This window comes from Trachypithecus francoisi, unplaced genomic scaffold (assembly GCF_009764315.1).
Source record: "Trachypithecus francoisi isolate TF-2019V2 unplaced genomic scaffold, Tfra_2.0 Lachesis_group11, whole genome shotgun sequence".
NCBI classification, from domain to species: domain Eukaryota; kingdom Metazoa; phylum Chordata; class Mammalia; order Primates; family Cercopithecidae; genus Trachypithecus; species Trachypithecus francoisi.
The window spans coordinates 47587190-47614062 of NW_022681456.1; the positions used below are offsets into that span (position 1 = coordinate 47587190).

The 26873-nt window shown below is 35.6% G+C and overlaps 1 protein-coding gene across 3 annotated transcripts in view; it reads left to right on the forward strand.

Annotated features, from left to right (window-relative positions):
- MGAT4C (MGAT4 family member C) overlaps positions 1–26157 on the forward strand; it is a 291648-nt gene extending 265491 nt beyond the window's left edge. For 2 of the 3 annotated variants that reach the window (XM_033221133.1, XM_033221132.1), the window contains 3 exons: positions 16187–16339; positions 21765–21912; positions 24985–26157. In XM_033221133.1, coding sequence (XP_033077024.1) covers positions 16193–16339; positions 21765–21912; positions 24985–26126 — 1437 coding nt within the window. In that variant the 5' untranslated portion in view covers positions 16187–16192 and the 3' untranslated portion in view covers positions 26127–26157. Of the gene's footprint in view, positions 1–4221; positions 5207–16186; positions 16340–21764; positions 21913–24984 lie in introns of all 3 variants that reach the window. The other variant, XM_033221134.1, reaches the window with a different exon arrangement.
- Positions 26158–26873: the final 716 nt, after the last annotated feature.

The following is a 26873-nucleotide window of genomic DNA, read 5'->3' on the forward strand; positions in this document are numbered from 1 at the left end:
AAGTCAGGAGGGTGAGAGAAAATTGGAAGCTGTAGATGGATACTGGAAAAAAAAGCTAGAATAATCGAGAACTCACAAGAGTGCACTGTATTTTTCCACTGAAACATAAAATGGATCTTTCTAATCACGCTCATTTTTTATCAAAGATAACTAAAGTGAGGTTATTCTATTTTAAAAGACAAAATAAATCTGGTCTCATTAGATTTGACCTGATTATTTACATAAGGAAAGGAAGAATGGTAAATGACCACATAGGTCTTTTTGAGTTTTCTTTGCTGGAACTTTTCATAAGGAATCTCAGGTTATAATTCCAAAAACCTTTTGAAGCTAATAAGTCAAGCCAAGAACTAGCCATCAGACTTCACTTCTGGTACTTATAGATTTGAATGAATTCCTCTCTTCTTGAGGTTCCCAATATAGCCCATCTTCCCTGGGCCTGCCAGGAAGTGGTCTTCGTTACTCATCTGTAAGGCTAGGAACCCTAGAAGCCAATTATGATTGGGCCAGCTTTTTCAAGATAGCTTTGTAAAAATTGGTTCTATAAAGCTAACTTCAGTTCCATAACTCGGATTCTATACACATCATTCTCAAATATGACATTGAAGTCAAAGCCTTATAAATATAACCAATGTTTCCAGTTGTGTTCTGTTACAAAGAGAACAGATTCTTATTAAATACAGGTAAATAACTATATTGCCAGGAAAATAAGAATACTCAATAGTTTACAAATTCTGGAAGGATCGGGGAGAAAATATTATATTTACAAAAGTATAATCTACTGATTTTTACAAGTGTAAATGTTACTGAGTAAGCAATGGCTTCTCTGCCCAATGTGGCACAAGTCTTTGAGAAAATAAAGGTTTTATTGTGAGTTAATTCGCAAAGAGACATAAGGCAGTGATCAAATCTGCCTCTGAAGACTGGGAACTGGGGCAGGTTTTATAGGCAGAGGGTAACAAGGTGTGAGCTGATTGGATCTTACAATGAGATGATGCCATGAGGCATGATCCGAATGGATTGTGCCATGGGGTGGTGGTGCCAGGACTTGATCTGATTGGATTATGTCATGAGATGTCCCCTTCTTAATACAGTCCCTGATTCGTGGTCCTAGAATTTAGTTTCTGACTACAGTTACACGTGGTTCATCTGAACATAAGCAGTTTACATAATTGCAACCCAGAATCCATTGCAACTGAAAAATAACTCACAATTTTATTATTCAAAGTTGAACCAGATTGGGCTTGTTCTTTGGTTCCATAAATATGAGAAAAATGAAAGGAGTGCTTATATCCAGAAAGTAGAACATTGAAGAACCAACAAACTTTCAAACAAAACCGTAATCACTCTTCTTCAGTTCATTATCATCCATCAAAACAAATAATTCTTGTTCTCCTTGCTCTTGGGTTAGAAATTTCATAAACCCATTGGCTTCTCTACTCTAGTTCTGAAAATCCTTAATTCAGTACTAAACTATGGTCTCTAAATTAATCAACACCATCATGAAGCATTATGACTTGTAGCTGATTGCAAATATTTTCGGAGAAGAATCAGAATATGTGTGAATGACAAAAAATTTAAAATGGAAATTAACATGTAATGAGAGTTCAATATAAAAATGACCCAAAGGGCAAGATAATTTGGCTATTTTTGAGGCATACAATATTTTAAATAAAAATTAGAGCCACCACTGATGATATTATACCAAGATATATCGTGGACAGAAGGGACATTGACAAATTTCTAGGAATTTTATGTAATTTCTAAAATGCCTAATGTTTGTCCATAAAAAAATATAACTTAGGGAAAGTTTAAGTATCTTATTTGAAAGTGTTTTTTCATGCAATGCAATGTATCAATTAAATAAACCAAACTATTTTTAGTATTTCTCTTTACAAGGTGAAAGAACAATTTTTTTGAAATTATTCAGGGTCCCTTCGAGAAATTTCAAGATCAGTTTGAGAACAAGATTTCACTTAAGATTTGTTTTGAAAAGGCAACACTGTAAAACAGGTAAAATGCTTTAGTGCTTTTAAATTGCAAGCTCTCAGTTCTCTTAAATAATCAAGGCCAACGGTAAAGGTTAACATAAACACAGAAAACTATCTTGATAAGGCACAAAATCTTGGCTTCCTAGGAAGATTACTTAAAAGGTAAAACAAACAAAAAGATATTTTACTGTAATCCAAGAAAACGGGCATTTTCAACAAAAAAAAAATCTAGTTTTGCATTATTATAGCATTGGGCTCTCTTCTTTTTCTTCTTCTCCTTCTCCTTCTCCTTCTTCTCCTCCTTCTCCTCCTCCTCTTTCTGTGTCTTCTTTTCTTCCTCTTCTTTTACAAAACTTTGTAAATAAATCTATTCAATCTTACCAGCTTAAACATATAAAATTCTTTCTTCCATGAACTTTTTACAACTTTCTATATCTGTTTAGCTTTTGTCCTTCTCTCTCTCTCCTCTCTCTCTCTCTCTCTCTCTCTCTCTCTCTCTCTCTCTCTCTCTCTCTTTCTGATTCTGGCAAAACTAATCATTTTACTTTAGGACAAAATTACCCTCCTGTTCCCTTAACAAAAATACATTCTTCATACATCGAATTATTTTTCTTGAAAACATATCATATTTTCCTTGCATACTCTACATACAAAGATGTTTCTCTTCATGGTTGTTATTTCTAGTAGTTTTAATTACATATATTGATGATCATTTTTGACCATTAGTAATATTTCTTTTGACTGAGAAAACTAGGAAGAAGATGACTATAAATTGTCTGTCTTGCATTATGTAGCAGACTAGCAAATTTTATGAATATATCATCTCAAAATTTCTTATATGTTCATGCTTCCTCATAGCACAATTTTTATGTGACAAAATAACATGTTTATTAACAGGTTCAAATATCTTTAGTCTCTTTTTTAAAATAAAATGCCAAAAAATCTATAAAATTAAACCTAATGCTTAACAATTTGTATTTCAGTAGTTCATATTACTTAGAAATGACCTAGATATTTAATGAATATTTATTACTTAATACAGCTTAGAAAAACTTTAAAGCTTCAAGTTAACAAAAATAATTTAGAAACTGTTTTCAGCAATGATATCGTAATACAAGGCAAAGCTAGCCACAATCTCAACTTACTTCCCTGTTAACTGTTTTTACAGTTAACATCATCATGTTAGGCAAGCATCACAAAAGCAAAAACCAACAAAGTTAAACATGCAGTTTTGGGTTTTATGGCTGTCTTGAGAAATATGAAGTAATGGGCATCAAACAACTCTTCTTTACTGCACCTTTACTTGCATACTTATTCTAAAGTTGAACTGATAATTGTTTTTATTCCTAAATATCTAGAAGACATATTACCTGATTCAACTAGTAAGCCTAAGTAGAATAAAAATGTATGTTCATATTATACTGAATGCTGATATACCAGAAAATGTAGTTGTTTTTACAAAACAAACAATATGAAGCTTGTATTAATTGTCAAATATACATCCATTTCATGTGAATTTGAAAAGCATTTGAATTAGTTTCTGAGAGTTTTAGAAATATTTGCCTTATATAAGCACACATTTATCTCTGAAAATTGGAACAGAACTTAAGAAATTTTAGGCCAGGTATGGTGGCTCACACCTGTAATCCTGACACTTTGGGAGACAAAGGTAGGAGGATTGCTTGAACCCAGGAGTTCTAGACCTGCCTGGACAACATGGTGAGACCCCATCTCTAAAAAAAAAATTGAAAATTAGCTGGGCGTGGTTGCACATGCCTGTAGTCCCAGCTACTTGGGATGCTGAGGCAGGAGTATCCCTTGAATGCAGGAATCTGAGTCTGCAGTGAGCTGTGATTGCAACACTGCACTGCAACCTGAGTGACAGAGTGAGAATCTGTCTCTAAAAACAAAAAGAAAGTACTAAGTAATTTGATAATACCATCCATAGAGAAATCTCATATATACTATGATATGTATTTTCATGTATATTGCATATACATATATGTAATATATATTCTCTAGATTTATAGAATGGGATATAAATATATTCTATATATACATAGAATGGGATGTATATATTCTGTACATATAGGTATAATATTTATGAATATATATTGCATATATATAATGTAATGTATACACATATTATAAGAGATCTTAAAGGTTTTATTCTAAAACTTTTGCCAGGAGTTAGACAACACAGTAATACTCTCTTATGTCCTCTACTTTATAGTTGTATCCATTGTGTTTCTGACAGATGCAACAAGTTAAGGTTACTTTCTCAATAGGAAGGCTAAAGCTTTTAGCCAATATTTGTGGAGAAGACACATTTAAGATTTTCTTTTGCCCATATATGCAATGTTATGGAGCCTGTGACTACATTTTAGGCAAGAGACTGAAAGAACATCAAGCACCTATCTGGATGTCTTCAAAGCCTCATCTGGATAAAATATCCAAATTATTTTTCAATCAGCCTTTTTTTTTTTCTTTTTCAACCTCAGACAATTGCTTTTGGGGTCCTAGAGTCTCTTGAAAGTTATGATGGAAATAGGAGACCTAAAGTTCAGGTGATTGAATGGCTGAAGCAGGAAGGAAAAACGTCTGGGCGGACAGGTAGGCAGAGGTAAGAGGTCTGAAGAGGCACATGTCAAAAGATTCAAGAAAGTTGAAGGGTAGATTGAAGGTAGTAAAAGGATGAATGGGAAGCAGAAACAATGGGAAAGAAAAGATCTCAGAAGACTCACTTCGGGAATATCTTCAGTTTCCCAAAGACATCCTGAAGTCTCAAATTATCCTTAGCAAAACCATGACCACAAGAAAAGAAGTGGAGTATACGATCAGTAAGGGTTTAAGAAGGAGGTTTCTGTTGATTAAAAAGTTACCGTGGTAGAAATAGGATCAAATAGAACAGAGTTGCCTCACAAATAACCAAGGAAAATATTTCAGCTCAGGGATTCAAGAAGTAAATTCCCACTCAACGACAGAAACAGGAAGTAAGACTTACAATCCAGCCAGTACCTTCCTAACAAAGAAGCCTGTGACTAAACCAACTTCTAACAAAAAGAAACAGGACTAACTCAGCCTCTGTATAGTGTACTCAGACTCTCTCTGCCCTCACTGTGATTCAACAGACTATCATTTGGAGCACTGGCTAAGGAGTCTAAATCACCAAGGGCTCATCCATCAATCAACCAGAAGTGAAGACAATAGCTTCAAAGGTAGGTGCTTGGGATTCTGGGTCAGAAGAGTGGGAATCCAATAATGAATTTGATCCTATACAAGTCACAGCAACAAAAACTGTTAAAGGAAAAATAATAACACTTGTTAAAGATGGCAATTTAGACTTTATTCAAGGGATTTCAAGGGTCTACTGCCATGAGGTATTGAAGTAGAAGAAAGAGATTGTTCTCAATGCTGAATACAACAAAGACAAGTTGGAATTTATAGCCAAGGAGAAGAATGCAAGTTAGTGGACTGAAAATCATTAAGAAGATAGATAATTTTTTGCTAAGCTGACTTAAAAGGATTTTTACTGATAGCAGGGCAGGGTGATCATGTATTACCTGGGGGATCGTGGTGGGTGAGAAATTTGATCAGATATTGAGGGATCGGATATGGAGGATGGGGGATTCTGGCTAAACTGATTTGACAGGATAAGCAAATTGTCTTCTCTTCAACAAAATTATGAGCCATTGAAATTCCCAAGGGTATGGTGTCTTGATGGTGCAAGTGCAAGAAGAATCCAAAGTAGTGATATGCATGAGCCTGTTAGAAATATACTAGAAATATGAAATCACAGCTTACAAGAAGGATATGTTGCAGGTTCTGGCATGATGATTGGGGAGCAGTTGATGAGGCATTGTACATTTGGTAGGCATATACTTTTAAAATTGGAAAAATTAGAAAATCTCGTTTAGCTATGTTTAGATGCTTAACAATATTTCTAATAAAGTTGTTTCCAACATACTCATTTTTACTCCTACTATTCATATAATTTCTTAAAATATTATCAAATAAAATTTAATAAAAATGTTTTATTAGATCTAGACAATATAAATTATTTAATTCTCTTCTATTTTCTGGAGTAGCTTGTGTAGAGTAGGTGTACTTTTTCCTTAAAATATTTGGTAGAATTCACTAGTGAAGCCATACAGACGTGGAGTGTTTTGAGAGGGATGTTTTAACTGCTTATTCAATTTTATTAATACATAAATAATTATTCTGTGTTGCAAGGAATTTATCCATTTCATTTAATGGATAAACTTATTAGCATATTTTTTCAAAATATACAATTATCCTGTAGAATCTTTAGTGATATGACACGTCTCATTCATGATATTAATAATGTCTTTTCTTTTTTCTTGATCAATATGGCTAGAGGAATATATATTTTATTGATCTTTTTGAAGGACCAGCATTTGTTTCTATTTTTTTGTTATTCATTGATTTTTACTTTTACTTTTGTCATTTTTGTCTGTTTACTTTTTGCCTAATTTGCTCTCTTGTAGCTTACTTTAGGGATAATTTGGCCTTTTTTTTCTAATTTCTTTTACAATTATTTGTATTTATAATTGACACAATTTTACATATTTCTGTGATACAGTGTGATATTTCAATGATTGTGTATACATTGTACAATGGTCACATTAAGGTAATTAGCATATCTGTCACCTTAAACAGTTTTTTTGGTGATAACATTCTAAATCTTCTCTTCAGGATATCTTGATATATACACTGCATTGTTATTAGCTGTAGACACCCTAATGTGTAATAGACTGCAATAACTTATACTTACTGTCTAATTCTAACTGTGCCTCTTACCAAACCAGCTTCTATCTCCCCTTCCAGCCTCTGGTAATCACTATTCTACTCTCTGCTTTCATGAGTTCAACTTTTTTAGATTTCACAACTAAGTTAGATCATGCAGTCTTTGTTTTCATGTGCCTGGCTTATTTCACTTAACATAATGCACTCTAGGTTCATCCGTGTTGCTGCAAATGACAAGATTTCCTTCTATTTTATGGCTAAATAGTATTCCATTGTGTGTGCATGTGTATATGTGTGTGTATAAATTTTCTATGTGCATTTGAAAAAAACTTGTTGGGAACTGGAACAAAAGTGTCTCTTGTTATGTTTTAGGAAAGAGACCAACAGCATTTTGGCCCTGCCCTAGATATTTATGGAACTTTGAACTTGAGAGAGATGATTTAGTGTATCTAGTAGAAGAAATTTCTAAGCAGCAAAGCATTCAAGAGGTGACTTGTGTGCTGTTAAAGGCATTCAGTTTTATAAGGGAAGCAAAGCATAAAAGTTCGGAAAATTTGCAGCCTGACAATGCGATAGGAAAGAAAATACCATTTTCTGGAGGGAAATTCAAGCTGGCTGCAGAAATTTGCATAAGTAATGAGGAGCCAAATTTAATCCCCAGGACAATGGGGAAAATGTCTCCAGGTCAAGTCAGAGGTCTTCATGGTAGCCCCTTCCATCATAGGCCTGGAGGCCCAGGAGGAAAAAAATGGTTTCACAGGTGAAACCCAGACTCCCAGTGCTGTGTGCAGTGTAGGAACTAGGTGCCCTGAACCCCTATTGCTCCAGTCATGGCTGAAAGGGACAAACATAGAGTTTGGGCCATGGCTTCAGAGGGTGTAAGCCCCAAGCCTTGGCAGCTTCCATGTGATATTGAGCCTGAGAGTGCACAGTAGTGACGAATCGGGGTTTGGGAACCTCTGCACAGATTTCAGAGGATGTATGGAACGCCTGGATGTCCAGGCAGAAGTTTGCTGCAGGGGTGGGGCCCTCATAGAGAACCTCCACTAGGGCGGTGCAGAAGTGAAATGTGGGGTCAGAGCCCACACACTGAGTCCTAACTGGGGCACCATGTAGTGGTGCTGTGAGAAGAGGGCCACGATCCTCCAGACCCCAGAATGGTAGATCCACTGACAGCTTGCACTGTGCACCTGGAAAAGCCACAGACACTTTATGCCAACCCATGATGGCAGCCAGGAGGGAGGCTGTACCTTGCAAAGCCATTGGGGCAGAGCTACCCAAGACCACCCAAGACCATGAGAACCAACCTTTTGCATCAGCATGACCTGGATGTGAGACCTTGAGTCAGCGGAGATAATTTCAGAGCCTTAAAATTTGACTGTCTTGCTGGATTTTGGACATGCATGGGGCCTGTACCCCCTTTGTTTTGACCAATTTCTTCCATTTGGAATGGCTGTATTTACCCAATGCCTGTACCTCCATTGTATCTAGGCAGTAATTAACTTGCTTTGATTTTACAGTCTCATAGGCTGAAAGTACTTGCCTTGTCTCAGATGAGACTTTTGTGGACTTTTGAGGTAATGCTGAAATGAGTTTATACTTTGAGGGACTGTTGGGAAGGCAAGCTTTTTTGGAATGTGAGGACATGAGATTTGGGAGGTAGAATGATATGGTTTGACTGGTTCCCCACCCAAATCTCATCTTGAATTGTAACTCCCACAATTCCCGCATATCAAGGGAAGGGCCAAGGGGAAGGTAATTGAATCACGGGGGCAGGTCTTTCTTGTGCTGTTCTCATAATAGTGAATAAGTCTCACAATATCTGATGGTTTTATAAAGAGGAGTTCCCCTGCAAAATCTCACTCTTTGCCATCCATGTAATATGTGACTTGTTCCTTCTTGCCTTCCACCATGATTGTGAGGTCTCCCCAGCCATGTGGAACTGTAAGTCCATTAAACCTCTTTCTTTTGTAAATTGCCCTGTCTTCTGTATATCTTTATCAGCAGTATGAAAACAGATTTATAGACTGCTATTGTTTGGTGGAGTGTTTCATAAATCCCAAGTAGATTAATTTATTTGATAGTGTTTTAAATATCTTTGATATTTACTGGTTTGTATTTGCATGTTCAGTCAATCACTGAGGGATGAATATTGAAATAGAGGACTTCAATATTCATTTATTGAAAATGAATGAATTTATTTATTCTCTTTCTTTCCTTCCTCCTTTATTTATTCCCTTTTTTCTCCTTTCCCTGATGTCAATGTTGCTTCAGGTATTTTGAAACTCTTATGTAATGCATGTACATTTATGCTTCCTTCAAAAAATTAATACTTTCATCAATTACTAAGTGTTTACTTTGTATGATATTAATATATCTGGTCCAGCTTTCCTTTGATTAATATTTATCCCTATCCTTCCCTTTATTATTAACTCATTTTTGTCTTTATCATTAAAATGAGTTTCCTGTAGATAGCTGTATCAGTTATCTAATGTTGCCAAAGAAAACACTCTGAAATTTAATGCCTTAAAACATTTATGATCTCACTTTTCCTGTGAGTCATAATTTAGACAGCAGTTTGGCTGGATGTTTGTTCCTCTCTCTGTGCTTAATTTGTATTATTTCTACTGCTGTATCTTCAGTGGCTCATCTTTTCTCCTGCTATACCTTATCTACTAGCCAGTGTATTTGCATTTTGCACATATTTTTCATCTCTAGAAATTCCGTTTTTGTTTTTATTGAAATATTTCATTTCTGTCCTTAAAATTATCATTGTTCTTCTACTTTGCACCTATGGGACATATTTATGATAGTTTTTTAGGATCCTTTTTCTTTTAATTCTATCATCTCAATTATTTCTTGATTTTTTTCTCTCTGATTAGTTTCAGCCTAGTTATAGACTATATTGTCCTTGATTTAAATGGTAATTTTTGCTGGATCCTGGATATTGTGATTTTTATGTTCTTAAGTTCTAAACATTGTCCTATGTGCTTAAAGAGTGCTGTACTTTGTACTAGTATGGAGTTAAGTTATGCAAAATCTTTTGATGCTATTGATGCTTATTGTTAAGCTTTCTTTAGGACAGGCTTAGAGAGTATTGGCCCAAATAATAAGGTAATTTGCTTCTGAGTATTCTTTTTGTTGTTGTTTGTTTCGAGACAGGGTGTTACTCTGTTCCCTAGGCTGGAGTGCAGTGACACAATTACAGCTCACTGCATGCAGGCTTGACCTCCCAGACTCAAGCAATGCTCCTGCCTCAGTCTCCCAAGTAGTTGGGACTACAAGTGTGCACCACTGGAGCTGGCTAGTTTTCTTATATTTTGTAAAGACTGGGTCTCAGTATGTTGCCCAGGGTGGTTTCAATGTCCTGGGCTCAAGCTTTCCTCCTGCCTCAGCCTTCCAAAGTTTTGAGGTTACAGGCGTGAGGCACCGCAGCTGGCCTCGGAGTATTTTTTTTAATGTCCAGGTCCATCCTGCTGGCTGATGGACACACAAACTTGGCTTATGGACACACAGACTGTCTCCAACACTGTATAAGCTTCAGGAACTGTTTGGCCTACTACTTTTTTATGGTTCTTTCTCTAGTCTTATGGAGTTTCATGACACACATGACATATCAGTATCAACTCAAAGATTCGAAGAGGCTCTCTGCAGAATTCTGAGTCACTCTTCTGTCACTTGTTCTCTTAAATATTCTGCCCCTCAAATTCTAGGTACCTTTATCTCCCCCATATTATTATTTCTGTCTCCTAATCAGCAGGATCTCTAGGTTCTGTTTGGATTCACTCTCCCTGTACTGCCTTTTGGAAACTGCCTCTTGACAGCAAGCAGGAAAAATCACAGGGCTTACCTATTTGATTTCTTTACTTGGGGATATTGCCCTGTGCTGTCTGTTGTCCAATATTAGAAAAAAATCATCAACTGAGGATAAAACATAGTTTCTTCTAGAAATGCTGGGTAAAAATGTTAATACTTTCAATTACCAATTTCTAGTGACTGAAGAGGGTAAAGTTTTCACCTTCATAGTAGCAAATGAGGTTTCTTACATTTTCTTTCTTTTCCATTTATAATTACCATTTCATCATTAGTTTATATTTATTCAATATTTTGCTATCAATCATAGCCCATTATTTTTTATCTTCATTTTTCCCAAAATTTCTTAATGGAAGCCTTTTCAAACCATTTTCTGTGTCGTTTAGATATGTCTCCACTAATCTTGAGAGCTTTCTTGCATCATGTCACAACAAAAAGATGGCCTAATCCCAGAGTCCATTCTCCCTACTTGAAATCAGCTATTTTGTTTTCCTTTTCATAGTAATTTTGTCAGTCTGATTTTGGGTGTCTGAGTGTTTTTTGGGGGGGATGGGAGGGAACTTTTTAAAAAATCTTTCCTGAACCAAGGTGTAGAAAATAATTATGTTTGAGGTGGGGGAGGAGTGTGAATGACTTTATTAGCTTCTTTAACTTTTAATGGCCTGCAGTCTAGCATAGTTTGCTTAATAAATGATATTTATTTTGTTCTGTCTTTTGATCTTTTGTTTGCTCTGGTTTGGGCTTCTCCGCCTATTCTGATGACCCTGGGTGTAAATGTTCTCAATTAAATGAAAGTTAAGGTTTGTGCTAATTGTCTGTATCATAGTTACTCTGGGGGTATACACCGTGGAAAGTGAATTTCCTATTCTGTATTGTGAATGGATTTGGGAGGATCAATTTGCAAGATTTGGATGTTAGAATTTAGAAGACCATCATTATTCTCTAAGGACTTCTGTATTTCTTTGTCAGCTCTTGGGAATTATATCCTGGGGTTTTGTTGTTGTTTTGTTCTATTTCACATTATTGCTGACAGAACTAATGGTAGCAGTGGCCCATCAAGAGCGACTGCTGCCAAGATGCCAGCTGCAGCAGGGAGGCTGGCCCGGACTTCCCATGCCACTGCTTGGGCAGGAGCCTCGCCTTCCCTAGGAGCCACTGCAGCTGCCCTCCCGGGTGCAGAATCCAGACTTCTCTGCAATCTGCACCTTTGGGGACCCAGAAAGGACCCCATGCCACCATCTACACAGGCTCAGTGATGCCTGCCCCCACTACCTGGCCTCCTCCTGCTGTCTAGACAGTCCCTCCTACCACATTTGCAGTAACCAACAAATGCATCTTGGGGACTCTGGGGTGCGCAAGTCCACAAAGTGGTTACTGGAAGCCTCTGCCTTTTTACTGTATCTCCCCTCTCTTTTCTGGATTTCCTCATGGTTCCCACTGTGAAATGCTGAAGTGGCCACTCCCAGGAGGCCCTCCAAAGTACCATCTGGTCCCACAACCCATTTCTGCAGCCCCCTCCTGACATCAGGGGCCACCTGTGCGATTAACTCATCTCCTAGGACCAGCTGTCCCTTAACCAAATCAGGAGATGGAGAATCACATTTCACCAAGGCCCCTCCAGCCCCCTGATGAACTCCCATCAAATGTGTGATTCCCATCAAATCCCTGGTCTACCATGGATAGCTCAGTTCTATTGAGAGGCTGGACCCTGTCCCTTGTAAGCCTTCCAGTGTGCAAACCTAAAAGTGTTTCCTCCTCCTTTCTCTCATTGTATCATTGGGGGCTCATTTTGGGTCCTCCAGTGGTACTGCCATTCTTCCATCTGGTCCTCCAATGGTACTGTCATTCTTCCAACTGATCCACCAATGGTACTGCCATTCTTCCAACTCCTCCCTATCCGTGGCCCTATATAAGATATAAAGTTCATTTCCAAAATTCTCTGCCACTTGCATGATTCCCTACTTTTCAGTGGTGGTTAGGGTTTGACTCAAAAGTAATATGAATCCTTCCAGGAGAGCTCAAACACTTAGGTTAAGTTCTAGAACGCCTCTATATACCTGTCAAAACCATCTGGAAACTTGCCAAGACCCCCTTTAATTTGAAAAGGGAACCTGGACCTTAATGGTGCCATATTCACCAGGCATCTGTTATTGGAGCGGTTGAGACTGGGACCTGCCTAAAATGAAGATTTTTAGGCTGGGGCAAGCTTAAGAGAGAACTCGCATAGGAAAGAGCAAGAGCAAAGGAGGTTGATTCCCCCGCTGGAGGCACCTCTGGGGTTTGCTTCACTATTTCCCTGGGACTTTCTCTTGCAGCCTCTCCTGAGATGGCCACTAGGAGGGCTTAATTAATCCTACAATATTGACAAAGGTCCGAATTGCCCTGCAAGGCAAAGAAGGCCTGCACATATGGGGCCTTGGACCATTTTGCCCTCACATTCACAGAACAGATTTCTTCCTGAGGTCATGTTTCTGTTTGATACTTCAGGGTGCTTGACACTAAGTTGGCAACAAAGGAAATGACAAAAACATGTTTGCCACAAATTTATGTGCAGATGCCAACGCACACTTTGCTTTGTCTGTGGTGTTCTTAACTTTCCATTTTATACTTTTGATGACTAAGCCAATTCCACATTCCACCCAGTAATATCTCTGGTTTGCAACAACATCTTTAACATTTAACATTGTATATAAAGAAGAGATGGGAACCTTGACAACCACAAAAGAAAGAAAGAAAGAATGATAGGAAAAACTGAGGTCCAAGTGCCAACACCCTAATGGGCAGTCGGGGACTGGAGTTAGTCCAAGGGCCTTTGGATAACACAAGGTGTAGCCTTAGCCAGATACCCTCAGTTGCACCAAGATTTTCTTTCAGTCCTATGTGACAGCTAGATATTCATGAAAAGAAACTTGGTTGAAACAAAGCCAACATTCTCAACACCTGAGGGTGATGGAGGATTGACAATGTCCTCCCCAGAAAGTCTGTTCTCCATGTCTTGAGTCCTGGTAGCTGTGCTAGTCACTTTTAACTGACTGACAAAGGTCCAGTATTTTTCTTTCATTTTGACTGTTGTGGAATTTACAGACTCCAAAAAAAGGACAGTAAAAGCAGATTCACTTTTACTTACCTTTCTACAGACCCTGGATGAGCCCCCAAAATGTTACAGGATCTTTGGGGTGTTGCTTTTCTGGCCAGAAACGTATGTGGCTGGTGGTGCCTTTGTCTGCCCTTTGAAAAGGTAGGGCCACTTCTGAAGATGTCTTGCTGGTCACCACCCCTGCCATATTGTCATCAGGATGGTGGAAACTTCCAGGACCTGCTCTGATGAAATCTCATCTGGAAACTGTGAAGTAAACTTTTTCCTTTTTGTGGAGAATGAGGTCTCACTATATTGCCCAAGCAGGTCTCATACTCCTGGGCTCAAGCTATCTTCTTACCTCTGCCCCCCTAAAAGCTGGGATTTGAGGCATGAGCCACCATGCCTAGAAACTGAGTTCCACCAAGATGCAACATCTCAGACTCACGCCTGTAATGTCAGCTCTGGGCAGTGCTGACATGCCAGCCGCTTGTCATCTCAGCACTGTCCAGGCTTTGGGCACCCACGAGTGTGGGAAGGATAATCAAGGAGGGTGCTGAGGGTGTCTTGTCACTGACCTGCAGGTGCCCATTGGTGTGAGCAGCCTGGAGGCTATGGACAGTAGTGGGAGGCAGACAGACTTCTGGGGGAAGGAAGGTGGGTCCCCAGTGAAGCCCAACCTTCAGGCCAATAAAGGCCTGAAGCCTGGGGGCCAGACTGCCAGTCCTGCAGACCAGACTGAGAACTTGTGGTGCCTTTTCTGAACCTGCCCATGGTTGTCCATGGATCAGTTGACATGTGCTTCCTCCCATCTGAGGCCCATAAAAGCCCCAGGTTCAGCCAGAGCAGAGAGGATGGAGAGATGATGGGGTAGTCACCTGCAGAGAAGGGCTACCTTGTCTGCTGAGAAGAGGATGAATCAACCAGAAACAGAGAGGAACTACCCTCTCTACTAAGTGCTGAACACTTGACAGGTCAACCTGTCTACAGAGAGGACCTACCCACTGCTGGTCTCGTCTGGGTGGTTCTAACTCTCAATAAATCTCCTCTTCATCTTGCTCACCCTCCACTTGTCTGGATACCTCATTCTTCCTGGATGCAGGACGAGGACTTTGGCAAGATGCCACCAGCCACAGAGATTTCTGATCAGAAAAGCAACACTCCGAAGATCCCATAACAGAACTACAGTATTGCCTCCAAAGCATTATTTACCAGTTCTCATACTACTTGAAATGTTATATATCACCCAAATCCTCAGGATATACATTTATGTGCATCTATGTTTGCATATTTATACACATATTTACAATTTCTACAAATTAATAAGAAAAATAACCCTTAAGAAAAATATGATCAGAGAAAATGGACAGTAATAGGTATAACATTTTCATAATTCTTTATTTTTTAGAATTATTTTGTTCTTCACATATATTAAGACTTTCTTCTAATTTTTAATATTTTTACTATAATTTATAAGGACCCATGAATTCTCCCTTGCATTAATTCATTGAAGAGAAGATTTGCCAGCTATGTTCTAGGATTAGTTCTAAGATTATAGGGGACAGACATTTTTCACTTTCTAAAGTCTTCCTTACACATAAATACTTCATCATAAAGATAAACCCAAGGAGATTCATTACACAACTCTAAGTGGCTCTATTTTCAGGTTATCAATGTGTTGATTTTAGACAAATTGTGATTTTTCTAGTTCGTTGAGCACTTCAGATGTGTTTATACTTTTTTTATGAAACAGTGAATAATGTAAAGGAATCTTTGGTTGGAAAATAACACAAAATAGAAAAGAGTAAAATTTTTTAAATTAGGTTTTCACAAATCATTCTGACTCTCGTTTTGCCTTTGTGTAGTACATGAATTATTTCAAACAGCTAAACTACTAATTAGTAGATATCAAGGAAATGTTAATATAATACTATAGGATTCACCCTGATTTAACAAGAATCATTGGAAAAATAAGCAAGGCAATTGTAACCCAGAAGCTTTCAAACATATGTTTGGATTTACTCCACAGCCTTAACTTCTTTGTCACTTTTCTTTACTCTACCCAGATTCCCAGTTAAATATTTTCAGTTGACATCTACTCTGAGATTAATATTAGGCCCATAATTCTGCTTTTTTCTTTTATTTTCATTATGCTACAATATGAGAGGTAAATGTTACCTTGAAGTTATACCTCACTGATGACAGTGGACTTGACTGTTTCTCTGTTGGGCTTTTGTACTGTTTCTCATCAGAGGCCTGTTTTTTTACATTATTATGACCAAAGTTCATCTTTTTTTCATCAGTAACTATGAGGCTTGCTTTTTATTTTTATTTACTCACATTAATATAAACCACTGCATTGATCTTATGTTTACATATTAATTAATGATCTGTGCCAACCTTATGTTTGAAATTGGGAACAGAATTTTAATTCAAACATTTGAAAGATAAGATTTTACAAGGACCTGACTTTTATATATATGATAAAGAAATATTTTCATCCAAAACCAACTGCTAGTAATTCTGTGCCTCTTTTCCACAGAAGAGAATGTTTAAATTTCATCAAATGAAACATATTTTTGAAATACTTGATAAAATGAGATGCCTGCGAAAACGTTCTACAGTGTCATTCTTGGGAGTTCTTGTCATTTTTCTCCTTTTTATGAACTTGTACATTGAAGATAGCTATGTTCTGGTAAGTTTTGGAGGTTAATTGTCTTTTCTTCAAAATAAGGCATAAGTCAAACAAGAAATAGTCCCACTGTAATCTAACTTCAGTCTCAAGCTATTGGAGAAGACTTAGTTTGAGCAAAATTAAAACATGTATATTGTCTATTTTTTGTATGAACCATACATCAACATTACACTTGTTTTGAATCATTTTCCGATATTTTAATGCTGTTTATTTTGTGCTCCAAATGTGGACACATAATTACAAATAAGTTAGCTATCATCACTATGCAGAATTAATATTATGTGGAACCATTAAGATTTTGGGTTTTCCATTTGAAATGTATAGAATGAACAAAATCTGCTTAGAAAGTATTAGTCCTTGTTTCCTGTACTTTTTTATATTATCACTGAAATTTTCAAAATTCCATTGTCTAATTAACAATGCTTTTTAATTGTGCTATTTGTATAAGTAATATTTTATTACAATGTGTAACGTCTTATTTGGATTTTTAATAGACCCAGATGGCCACTCTGTTTTATATTTATACCCACTGAAAAGATCTCAAGAGATAAAGACATTGATGTGTAAATTATTCAGTAGTTAAAATGAGATGCCAAATATTGGTAGGTGATTACATATGAATAGGATTCTTTTAGGGAAAATATGATAATATGCAAAAGGGCTTAATCTGACTAATTATGAAAAATTAATGTGCTAGTTTTGACTTTTTTTCTTATTGTTATTGTCACATCATTTCATATCTGATGAGATTAATATAGTCATTATTGCTATTCACTTTTTCTATCTTAATGGAGCCTAAAATATCTGTCCTAATTTGTATGTTATTATTAATATTTATAGATTTCAGAAAATCAAAGCCTGATTACAGTTTACATATTTCAGAAATCAAAACCTTTACAACTAGCAGGAACTAAAATGTGATTTTCACGTGCAAAAATGCTGAGAGTTTAAATTAGTGTCTTAAAAGAGACAGAGTATTTCCAAAAAAAAAAAAAAAAGTTTTAGATGATTAACTATTGTTTGCCAGATACTATGCTATATCCTATGATCCAACCATATGATTTTAGTTGGTACAGATATTCCTAAGAAGTCCTCTGTAAAACATCTTACATCCTTTAGCTCTGTTCTTTGATGGTGAAATTGTGCCAGAATCCTAGATTTTGACTTTGCCCAGGCTTTTTGTCTTCAAATAGCGTTTCGGATGTTATGGACCCTTCGTGTTTCTCTACACATTCGATGCACAATGGTTGAAATCACCAAAGATTAAACAGGATTTGAGTAGGCATCATTATGCAAACTTAGCAAATAGGAGAAACATACTAACGTTATGCTTTTTTGAATATTTTTAAAACCTATTAGTTATATGAGATATAATAAGGACAACAGAACAATGCCCATGTGTTCTTGCTATTTTTTTCTTAAGATAATGAAAGATCACAAGTTAACTAGAGATTCTCTTGTTTAATGATTCAATTTTATAATAAAAATATATTTGTTGATTCTGTGTCTACTGGTAGAAGTAAATAAAATCTTGTAAATCAAACACATGTTATTGGTTGCAGGCTTGCTATGTTCAATGACTCGTTGAATTTAAAACACAGTTTCCAGTGTAATTTTAATCTTTCACTTTCAACAAACCCAAAGGACCATTGAATGTGCAAAATGCCCTTGTGTCTTTTGAAATAGAACCTGTTTAAATTCACTGTAAAATGAGTAAGAAGTAGTAGAGTATATGTCAATTAGAAACTAAAATGCTATTTTCCTGTTTTGCAAATTTTTACAGTGCTATCTAAACATTGGTCCTAGCCATCAAATGTAGATAGTATGATTTAATGAAGGAGCTCTTCTACTAAAGCTACTTTCTCAATGAAATTTCTCTGATTGTATTAGGAATACATCTACTCAAATTTGCAAATCAGTTCAGGTGCAGAAAACAGATTGGTTCTTAGCTTTTAAAAGTTATTATTTTAAAATACTTACAAAAGTTGGAAAAAATCAGTTAAAGTGATTGCTAAATTCCAGCACTCATCCCTTGATCTATGTTTGATGATAGTATTTTTATTATTTAACAATTTACTATTTACTGACTGATGTTTTTTAACCAAATTGCATTTTAGCTGAATTTTGCTTCAAGGCTATAAATTGAAAACTTTTTCAATGATTAATATTAAATTGCATTACAATTATTCTTCTAAAAATGAATAATATCCATGGGAAACTGGCCTCCTCCAAGAATATGATGCAATTCCTTTTTAACACATCTCCCTTTTGATCTTTTTACCTGTGTTTATTTCATTTTTTAATAAAATTATCTGAACTCATTTTTCTTCTTTCTTCCCGATTATCACAATGTATGCAATTTGCTAAGCACAGACATTAGTAGATCTTTCTTTTTGTCTCCCTTTTTAAATATTGGGAAATAATACTTCTAACTTGGAGATCTCAAGTGGATAGTTAGAACTAGTAAGGTCTCCGGAGTTAGTTAACACATTCTATTCTCCTCTTTTTGTTAGAAAATCCATTTGTGGACTGAAACCCTAGGCATATTAGCAGTTTAGCATATTTGCTTATGTATTAGAGATATATGTGCCTTTAAGTGAAAAAGGAAGCTGTGCTTAGGGTAAGAGACAAACACCGTTACAAGGCAAACTAAGTAGAAGAGACACTGCATGCCCAATCAACTTAGCCTCTTGGCTGTGAACATCTTCAAAGTAGCCACAAGGGTATACATTTAGTCTGTAGCTAGTTCATTGAATTGCATTCCCTTCCAGAAAATGATTGTCATAAAGCCTTGTCTTATTACTGAGAAATATACTACAGCATAGTAGCTACAGAAAGAAGGTATCCAGGGAGACCCCGACTGTTCAGGTAGATGCCTCTGGAAAGCAGCCAACAAGGCTGACTCAGGTGAAAGTTGCATTATTTATTTATGCTAAAAAGTGTAAAAAAGCTTGTTCTTGAGAATTTAATAAAGTGATTTCATATAAGTTTCATTTCTTTTTATATTCTGTTGTGTCCTTAAATCAGGCTGAATCCACTCCATCTTATAACACAAAATTTCTAGATTTTATGTGTTCAGGATAGAGTTTTTAAAGAGATATTCAATATCCTCCACCTACTTTAGAATGTAACATCAACTAAGAACAGAATGGTAAAATGAATTTAGTGCTGTAAATACTGTGCTTTTTATAGAAATTTCTTCCAGGCATTATTAATTATGTACACTACTACATTAATATTAAAATAATTGATACTAAACTGAGTCACTAGTTACTTTTTGGCAGTTCTAAATTTGTTTATTTTAAACTTTAATGATGTTTTATAGGTTTGCAGATAGACACCAATGAAAATATTTATGTATAAAGAACTTAAAATAATCAGAATTCAGTGGATAGTCAATTAGTATATTTCTAAGTAATTTAGAATCTAAGGTTTAATCTCAAGTACTTTGAATGTTTATGGCTTTTACCCACGGCATTGTGTAAAAGCCACACAAAGTCACACTTTTCCACATTGTGAACTTATAAAGGACTAAAGGATTTCTTGGTCCAAATTATCAGAGGTAGTATAAAATAGAGAAATACACTATTAAATACCAAATTTAGACTTATAAACATAATTGGATATACAGAAAAGATATTCAGAATGAATCTTGATTTAGTAAGGACCATATTGGAAGCCTCTAGTTAAGATCCCTACTTTCAGTTTTCATTCTAAGAATAGTCACGTCTGGCCATAGATTTGAAAGTTTGAGTTAGTCATCTTTTTCACTGGCACTTGAGATTGATGCAAAGTATTGAATGTTTTCGTTGTAAAACTTATATCTGAGCTTTGTCTAATTTTTTAGAACAAGGCTTTAATTAACATTTTGACCACAGAAAAAAATAGCAGGACCAAAGTTATTTAATCCATTTACTTTCTCTACAGTCTTAATAGCTAGCACATGCCTAGCTTGACTTTCTATACTGAATAAAATAAATCCACATAAGGCCAGGTGCGCTGGCTCACACCTATAATCCCAGCACTTTGGGAGGCCGAGGTGAGTGGATCACTTGAGGTCAGGAGATTGAGACCAGCCTGGCCAACATGGCGAAACGTAGTCTCTACTAAATAATACTAAAATTAGCTGGGCATGGTGGTGTGTGCCTGTAATCCCAGCTACTTGAGAGACTGAAGCAGGAGAATGGCTTGAACTCAGGAGGCGGAGGTTGCAGTGAGTCGGGATCATGTCACTGCACTCCAGCCTGGGCAACAGATCCAGACTCCATCTCAAAAAAAAAATTAATTAAAATAAATGAATAAAATCACATAGTAGAGTGCACATTTAAAAAAAAAAAGAGAGAGAGAGAGAGACAAACATTTCTTTCTAATTAGGTTGTTCTCAAACGTATTCTACCAATTCTAGTAAATCACATATGAGTCAAACAAATAGTCATTTTCCAAATAGTGTATGACCAATAAAGGCTTGATCAAATGATGATGAGATAATCAAAATTTACCATTTAGCTTATATCAAAGAAGGGCAATTAATGGGTAAAGGACATATTTTAATCTGAATATGAATATGTTTTCTTGACTATAAACCTTCCTGAAGATTTAATGCCATGCAAAATCCAACACCAAATAAATAAAATGGATCTAAACCATGAAAGGATTGGGCATTACATCCAATAGAATCTCTCTCTCTCTCTCTCTCACACACACACACACACACACACACACAAACTTAACTATCATGAGAAATATTAGTCCTAGATCTCTACATATTACCTTCATTTGGTGCAAATGTATCCTATTTGAAGTTATCTTAGGACATATGAAAAAAATTACTGCCATATCACCCATAACTAGCTCTTCTCAACAGCTAGATAGTAGCCACATAAGTGACTTATTTAATAAACTATTCAAAATGCAAATATTATGTCCACTACCGCATCTTCCTAATCATTCCTATAGTTTCATAATCATGGAGACACTGTGATCTTTTTATCTGAGAGTGCTTGAGGAAGAGTAAATCAGGCAATATGGTAGGAACTAGCCTTAAACTGTAAAATAGATTACTGTCAATTTTGAGATCCCTAAATGATTGTCAAAAATACAATTTGAAAAGTAGCATAATGGCAGTGGGAGTTTTCATGTAGAAATTCTTTTTTTAATAGATTGCCATTATTAATGTGTCCTGTAGAAAAACAAGTGTAATTGTATATACAGTAAAATAGGCGAGCGAGCTACTGGAGCAGAACCTCCAGGTAAAAAATGAGGTGAGTGATGATGAGCTATAGCTTATGATGTCAATAATTGAGATTTATATAACCCTGCATACTATATATTGTAGTCATACACTTATTGTATAAAAAAGAAACTTTATTTAATCCATGACCATCTATTATTTATGTATTTTTCTTGCCTCTTTCTTGGCATTTAGGAAGGAGACAAACAACTTATAAGGGAAACATCCACACATCAACTGAATTCAGAACGCTATGTTCATACTTTCAAGGATTTATCTAATTTCTCAGGAGCCATAAATGTCACCTATCGCTACCTAGCTGCCACACCTTTACAAAGAAAGCGTAAGTATCCTTAAACATTTAAATAAAGAATACAAAAAAATTTTGCATTAAAATAATGATAATTTGTTTCACATGCATAGTAAAAAGGCTTAAGGGCTTTACTCATATAATAAATTATTTGGAGAAAGCTTCAATGTTTCTTCACAAATTGCCAACTACTATACTCACTGACCCAGTACGCTTAATAACAAAAAAATTAAATAAAATGCCTAATCATGAGTCTTTTGAGATTTTGTTGTAGGATGTTATAGAGTGACTAGAAAAAAGATCGATTTACTTTAAAATTTAGAAGGTAACTTTTAAAAATTCCTATGTTCATATTGCTACATTTTCTAACCTCTAACAGTTTGGTTTTATGACTTACCGCAACTTTTTAATTAATGAAACTCAGTGTTTTAGTTTCCTAGGTCTGCCATAACGAATTACCACAAAGTGACTGGCTTTTAAAAAAGACCAATTTATTCTCTCATGGTTCTGGAAGTCAGAGGTTGAAATCAAGGTTCTGGCAGGGCCCCACTTCCTCCCTCCAAAAGTTCTAAGGGAGAATCCTCGCCTCTTTCAGGTTCTGGTGGCTTCGCTTCTGGTACTCTTTGGCTTTGCAGCATCACTCCAATTCCTGCCTCCATCATCAGTGGCCTTCTCTTTGTCTTTCTGTGTCTTTTCCTCTTTTTATAAAGACACAAGTTACTGAATTTAGGGTCCACATCTAAATCCAGAATTATTGCATCTCAAGATCCTTAACTAATATCTGCAAAGATCAAATTTACTAATAAATTTATATTCTGAGATTCCAGGTAGACATGAATTTTTGGAGGAAACTATTGAACACACTACAATCAGGTAAAAAAAAAAAAATATTTGGAGCCAAGAAATGACATACTACATTTCTAAGACACCATAGCTTACAAAAAGTACCATTATCTAATTAGCGTACCACTAAGAAAGTATAAGCATTACCAATTTTAATTATAATGCTATTGATTGCAGTATGCAGCCTGATGTTTAAATGTTTCAATGCGTAAAATATAAATCTTAGGCTGGGTTTGGTGGCTCATGCCTGTAATCCCAGCACTTTGGGAGGCCAAGGAAAGTGAATCAGTTGAGGCCAGGAGTTCAAGACCAGCCTGGCCAACATGGTGAAACCCCTTCTCTACTAAAAATACAAAAATTAGCTGGGCATGGTCATGTACATCTGTAATTCCAGCTACTCGGGAGGCTGAAGAGGCCGAAACACCAGAATCGCCTGAACCTGGGAGGTGGAGCTGCATTCCAGCCTGGGCAACAGAGCGAGACTCCATTTCAAAAAAACAAAAACAAAAACCATGGCTCTTAGAATAAAATACAGTGCTGTCATGATCTTAATAAATTATGTGGAGACCACAAAAATTGGCCTCTCTTTTAAGACTTGTTTATGTGAGCGTATTTGTTATCACTAGGTTGAGGAAATTGTTAAATTCATTTAGATTTCTTTAGATCTCATTTCCTTTCATTCTACCATTTGAAATGTCTACTGTTCTTAGGCTTCTTTCTAATTGTCTAAGACTGCCATTCATTTTTCATCTGTTACACCACCTTGGCTTGAACATTACCGATTCCCCTTTCCCATGCTAAATTTACCAATGTTTATTGGCACACATGCCAACTGCTTTCTACCAGAGGCAATGTAACACAGAGGATAAAAGAGTGGGACAGTTTGAATCCTGACACAACATCACCTACTAAGTGTACCACTTTGAATGAGTGACATCATCTCACCATGACCTAGTGTCCTCATCTGTAAAGCAGAATGATGGTAATAGCAAATCTATCCCAAAAGACCATTTTGAGCATTTAAGATGCATATTACAGATAAAATGCCCAAACTCCTGCCTCCTATGTAGACAGTATTTCATAAGCGTTGACTATAATTATTAATGAAGTTTGGTGGCTTCAAGTTTAATGGTACTAGATAACATATTGTGTTTCAATAGAAGTCTGAGTTGTAAGCTAAGGTATTTAAATGAAATGTGTAAATCACAACCTCTCTGATGAACTAGTAAGAATTCTTTTTTTGAATGGGACTTTTTTCAGTATCATACAAACCACATTATACAGGTGCCTGTATTAAAACAATGATCTTGTTGTATATAGATTTCCCCCATTTTCTAAATAGTGGCTTAGAAATGTTATTCAATTCTGATTCATATGAGAATGAGCTTTAAAAAATATTTCAATAGAAAGACCTCTAACCCTTCTCAGAGGCAAGCTGTCTTTTCTCAGGGTTTTATTTTATTCTCTAAACATATCTAATTCCTAATTTTAGATTTTAAATATCTGAATAAAATTTATTCAGGCAAAATTACTATAAAATGTGTTTCAAAAAGTTTTTTAAGTGATGCTTGTGTCTTGGAACAATGTAGAATTAAAGTTTTTTGAATGTGTCTTATAATATTGTTTGCTTTCTAATTAATATACTAAGTACATTTCAAGATAAAATTGTGAAGTCCAATTATGAAGTCTAGTACAAGATAATGAGAGCAAAAAAAGAAAAAAAGAAAACTGAAAATATGTGATGTGTTCTATAAAAAATTTAAAGATGATTGAAAGACTTACCCTTATTTTTATTTTGTATCATTTGAAACTAGTTTATCAGCCTTAACTGTGAATACTATTCTCTTTTTGCAAAAGAGAAAAAACATTTTATTTACTTTATTTTTAAAAGGAACTTGCATGCTATCTAAATACCTGTCTACCTTCTCTAATGGGCGTATATGAGGGTATTAAGCTGCAGAACACTTAAAACCATTTCTTTTTACAATTCCATCAATAAATGTTCACAGTAATAGGACTCATACATTATTATGCTTAAGATGCTATATATTTTTCATAGAAAATATAAATTATGTACCAAGCACTTATAGCCTTTATATATTTAGCTTATTACTTTAATCATAAAATGTTCTGTGCATAGTCATTTACTATATTTACTCAATATATAATAAGTAGCAAGTCTAAGGAATAAATATCTTCTCTCTTTTTCTTTTTCTGTATTTCTAGTTCACATTTGTATTCTTTCTGAATTCTTTTTTGCAGGGTATCTTACAATTGGACTTTCTTCAGTAAAGCGAAGAAAAGGAAACTATTTACTTGAGACAATTAAGTCGATTTTTGAGCAGTCCAGTTATGAAGAACTGAAGGAAATTTCAGTGGTGGTTCACCTAGCAGACTTTAATTCTTCCTGGCGTGATGCCATGGTCCAGGATATTACACAGAAATTTGCGCACCATATTATTGCAGGAAGATTAATGGTTATACATGCCCCAGAGGAGTATTACCCAATCCTGGATGGCCTTAAAAGAAATTACAATGATCCAGAAGATAGAGTCAAATTTCGTTCAAAGCAAAATGTAGATTATGCTTTTCTGCTTAATTTTTGTGCCAATACTTCTGACTATTATGTAATGCTTGAAGATGATGTTCGATGTTCAAAAAATTTCTTAACTGCCATCAAGAAAGTCATTGCATCCCTAGAAGGAACTTACTGGGTAACTCTTGAATTCTCTAAGCTTGGCTACATTGGTAAACTCTATCATTCTCATGATCTCCCACGTTTGGCACATTTTTTATTAATGTTTTATCAAGAAATGCCTTGTGATTGGCTATTGACTCATTTCCGGGGTCTGTTGGCTCAGAAAAATGTGATCCGTTTTAAACCATCTCTCTTTCAGCACATGGGCTATTATTCATCATACAAAGGGACAGAGAATAAGCTAAAGGATGATGATTTTGAAGAGGAGTCATTTGACATTCCTGATAACCCCCCTGCAAGTCTGTACACCAACATGAATGTGTTTGAAAATTATGAAGCAAGCAAGGCTTACAGTAGTGTTGACGAGTACTTTTGGGGGAAACCACCTTCAACAGGAGATGTTTTTGTGATTGTATTTGAAAATCCAATTATAATTAAAAAAATTAAAGTAAATACTGGAACAGAAGATCGACAAAATGATATTTTGCATCATGGAGCCCTAGATGTTGGGGAAAACGTTATGCCTAGCAAACGAAGGAGACAATGTTCTACTTACTTAAGACTAGGAGAATTCAAAAATGGAAACTTTGAAATGTCAGGTGTGAATCAAAAAATTCCATTTGATATACATTGTATGAGGATATATGTCACCAAAACACAAAAGGAATGGCTAATTATTAGGAGTATTAGCATTTGGACTTCTTAGCCAATTAAATCAATATGTTCAGTTTCTGAAACAGGTCCTCCTGTTTCCTCTTTTGCTACCTTTGTCGTTTGGAGGGAAAGTAATGGATGGGATACGTTAAAAGAAATATTAATTACATTGGTAGTTTTTATTTATACATTGTTGACATAATTTTACTCAATACACACTTGTATTTATTTTAATGTCTGAAGTTGAATATAAGTCTATAGCTAATGCTATTTTCATTTATATTTTTAAATACTCTTAGTTTTTAAATTTCAACTGATTGTCAAAAGGGTAATATGAAAAATTTTAAATCAACAAATTAGTTTGTTGGATGATGGTTTTTGAAAATTAATCACCAACTGTATATACTTCCTCAAGAATCGATAATTCATTATATCATCAGATAGCTTTTATTAAGCATCTGTGGGAATATACAGTTGGGTGGAATGATAATCTGGTTTATTTTTTGTGCAAACTTAGGTTTCCATTGACTTCTGTACATCTACAATGAATACCTCCTCATAGAAGTGGTGTCTTTACAACATATTTTTTGTGTAAGTGAGGCTATGGAAAAAGCAAAAAAAGACTTAAAAATCTCTCTCCCCCGATTATTTATATGAAAGGGGACATTATTCATTGTTTAAAAACATTTAATTGAGCACTTATTGTTGATAAATTTTCTGGGGGAAGCAGTCTTTTTCTAGTTTCCCTTTTGCAAAAAAAAAAAGAAGAAAGAAAAGAATAGTTAAGCTCAATATTTTC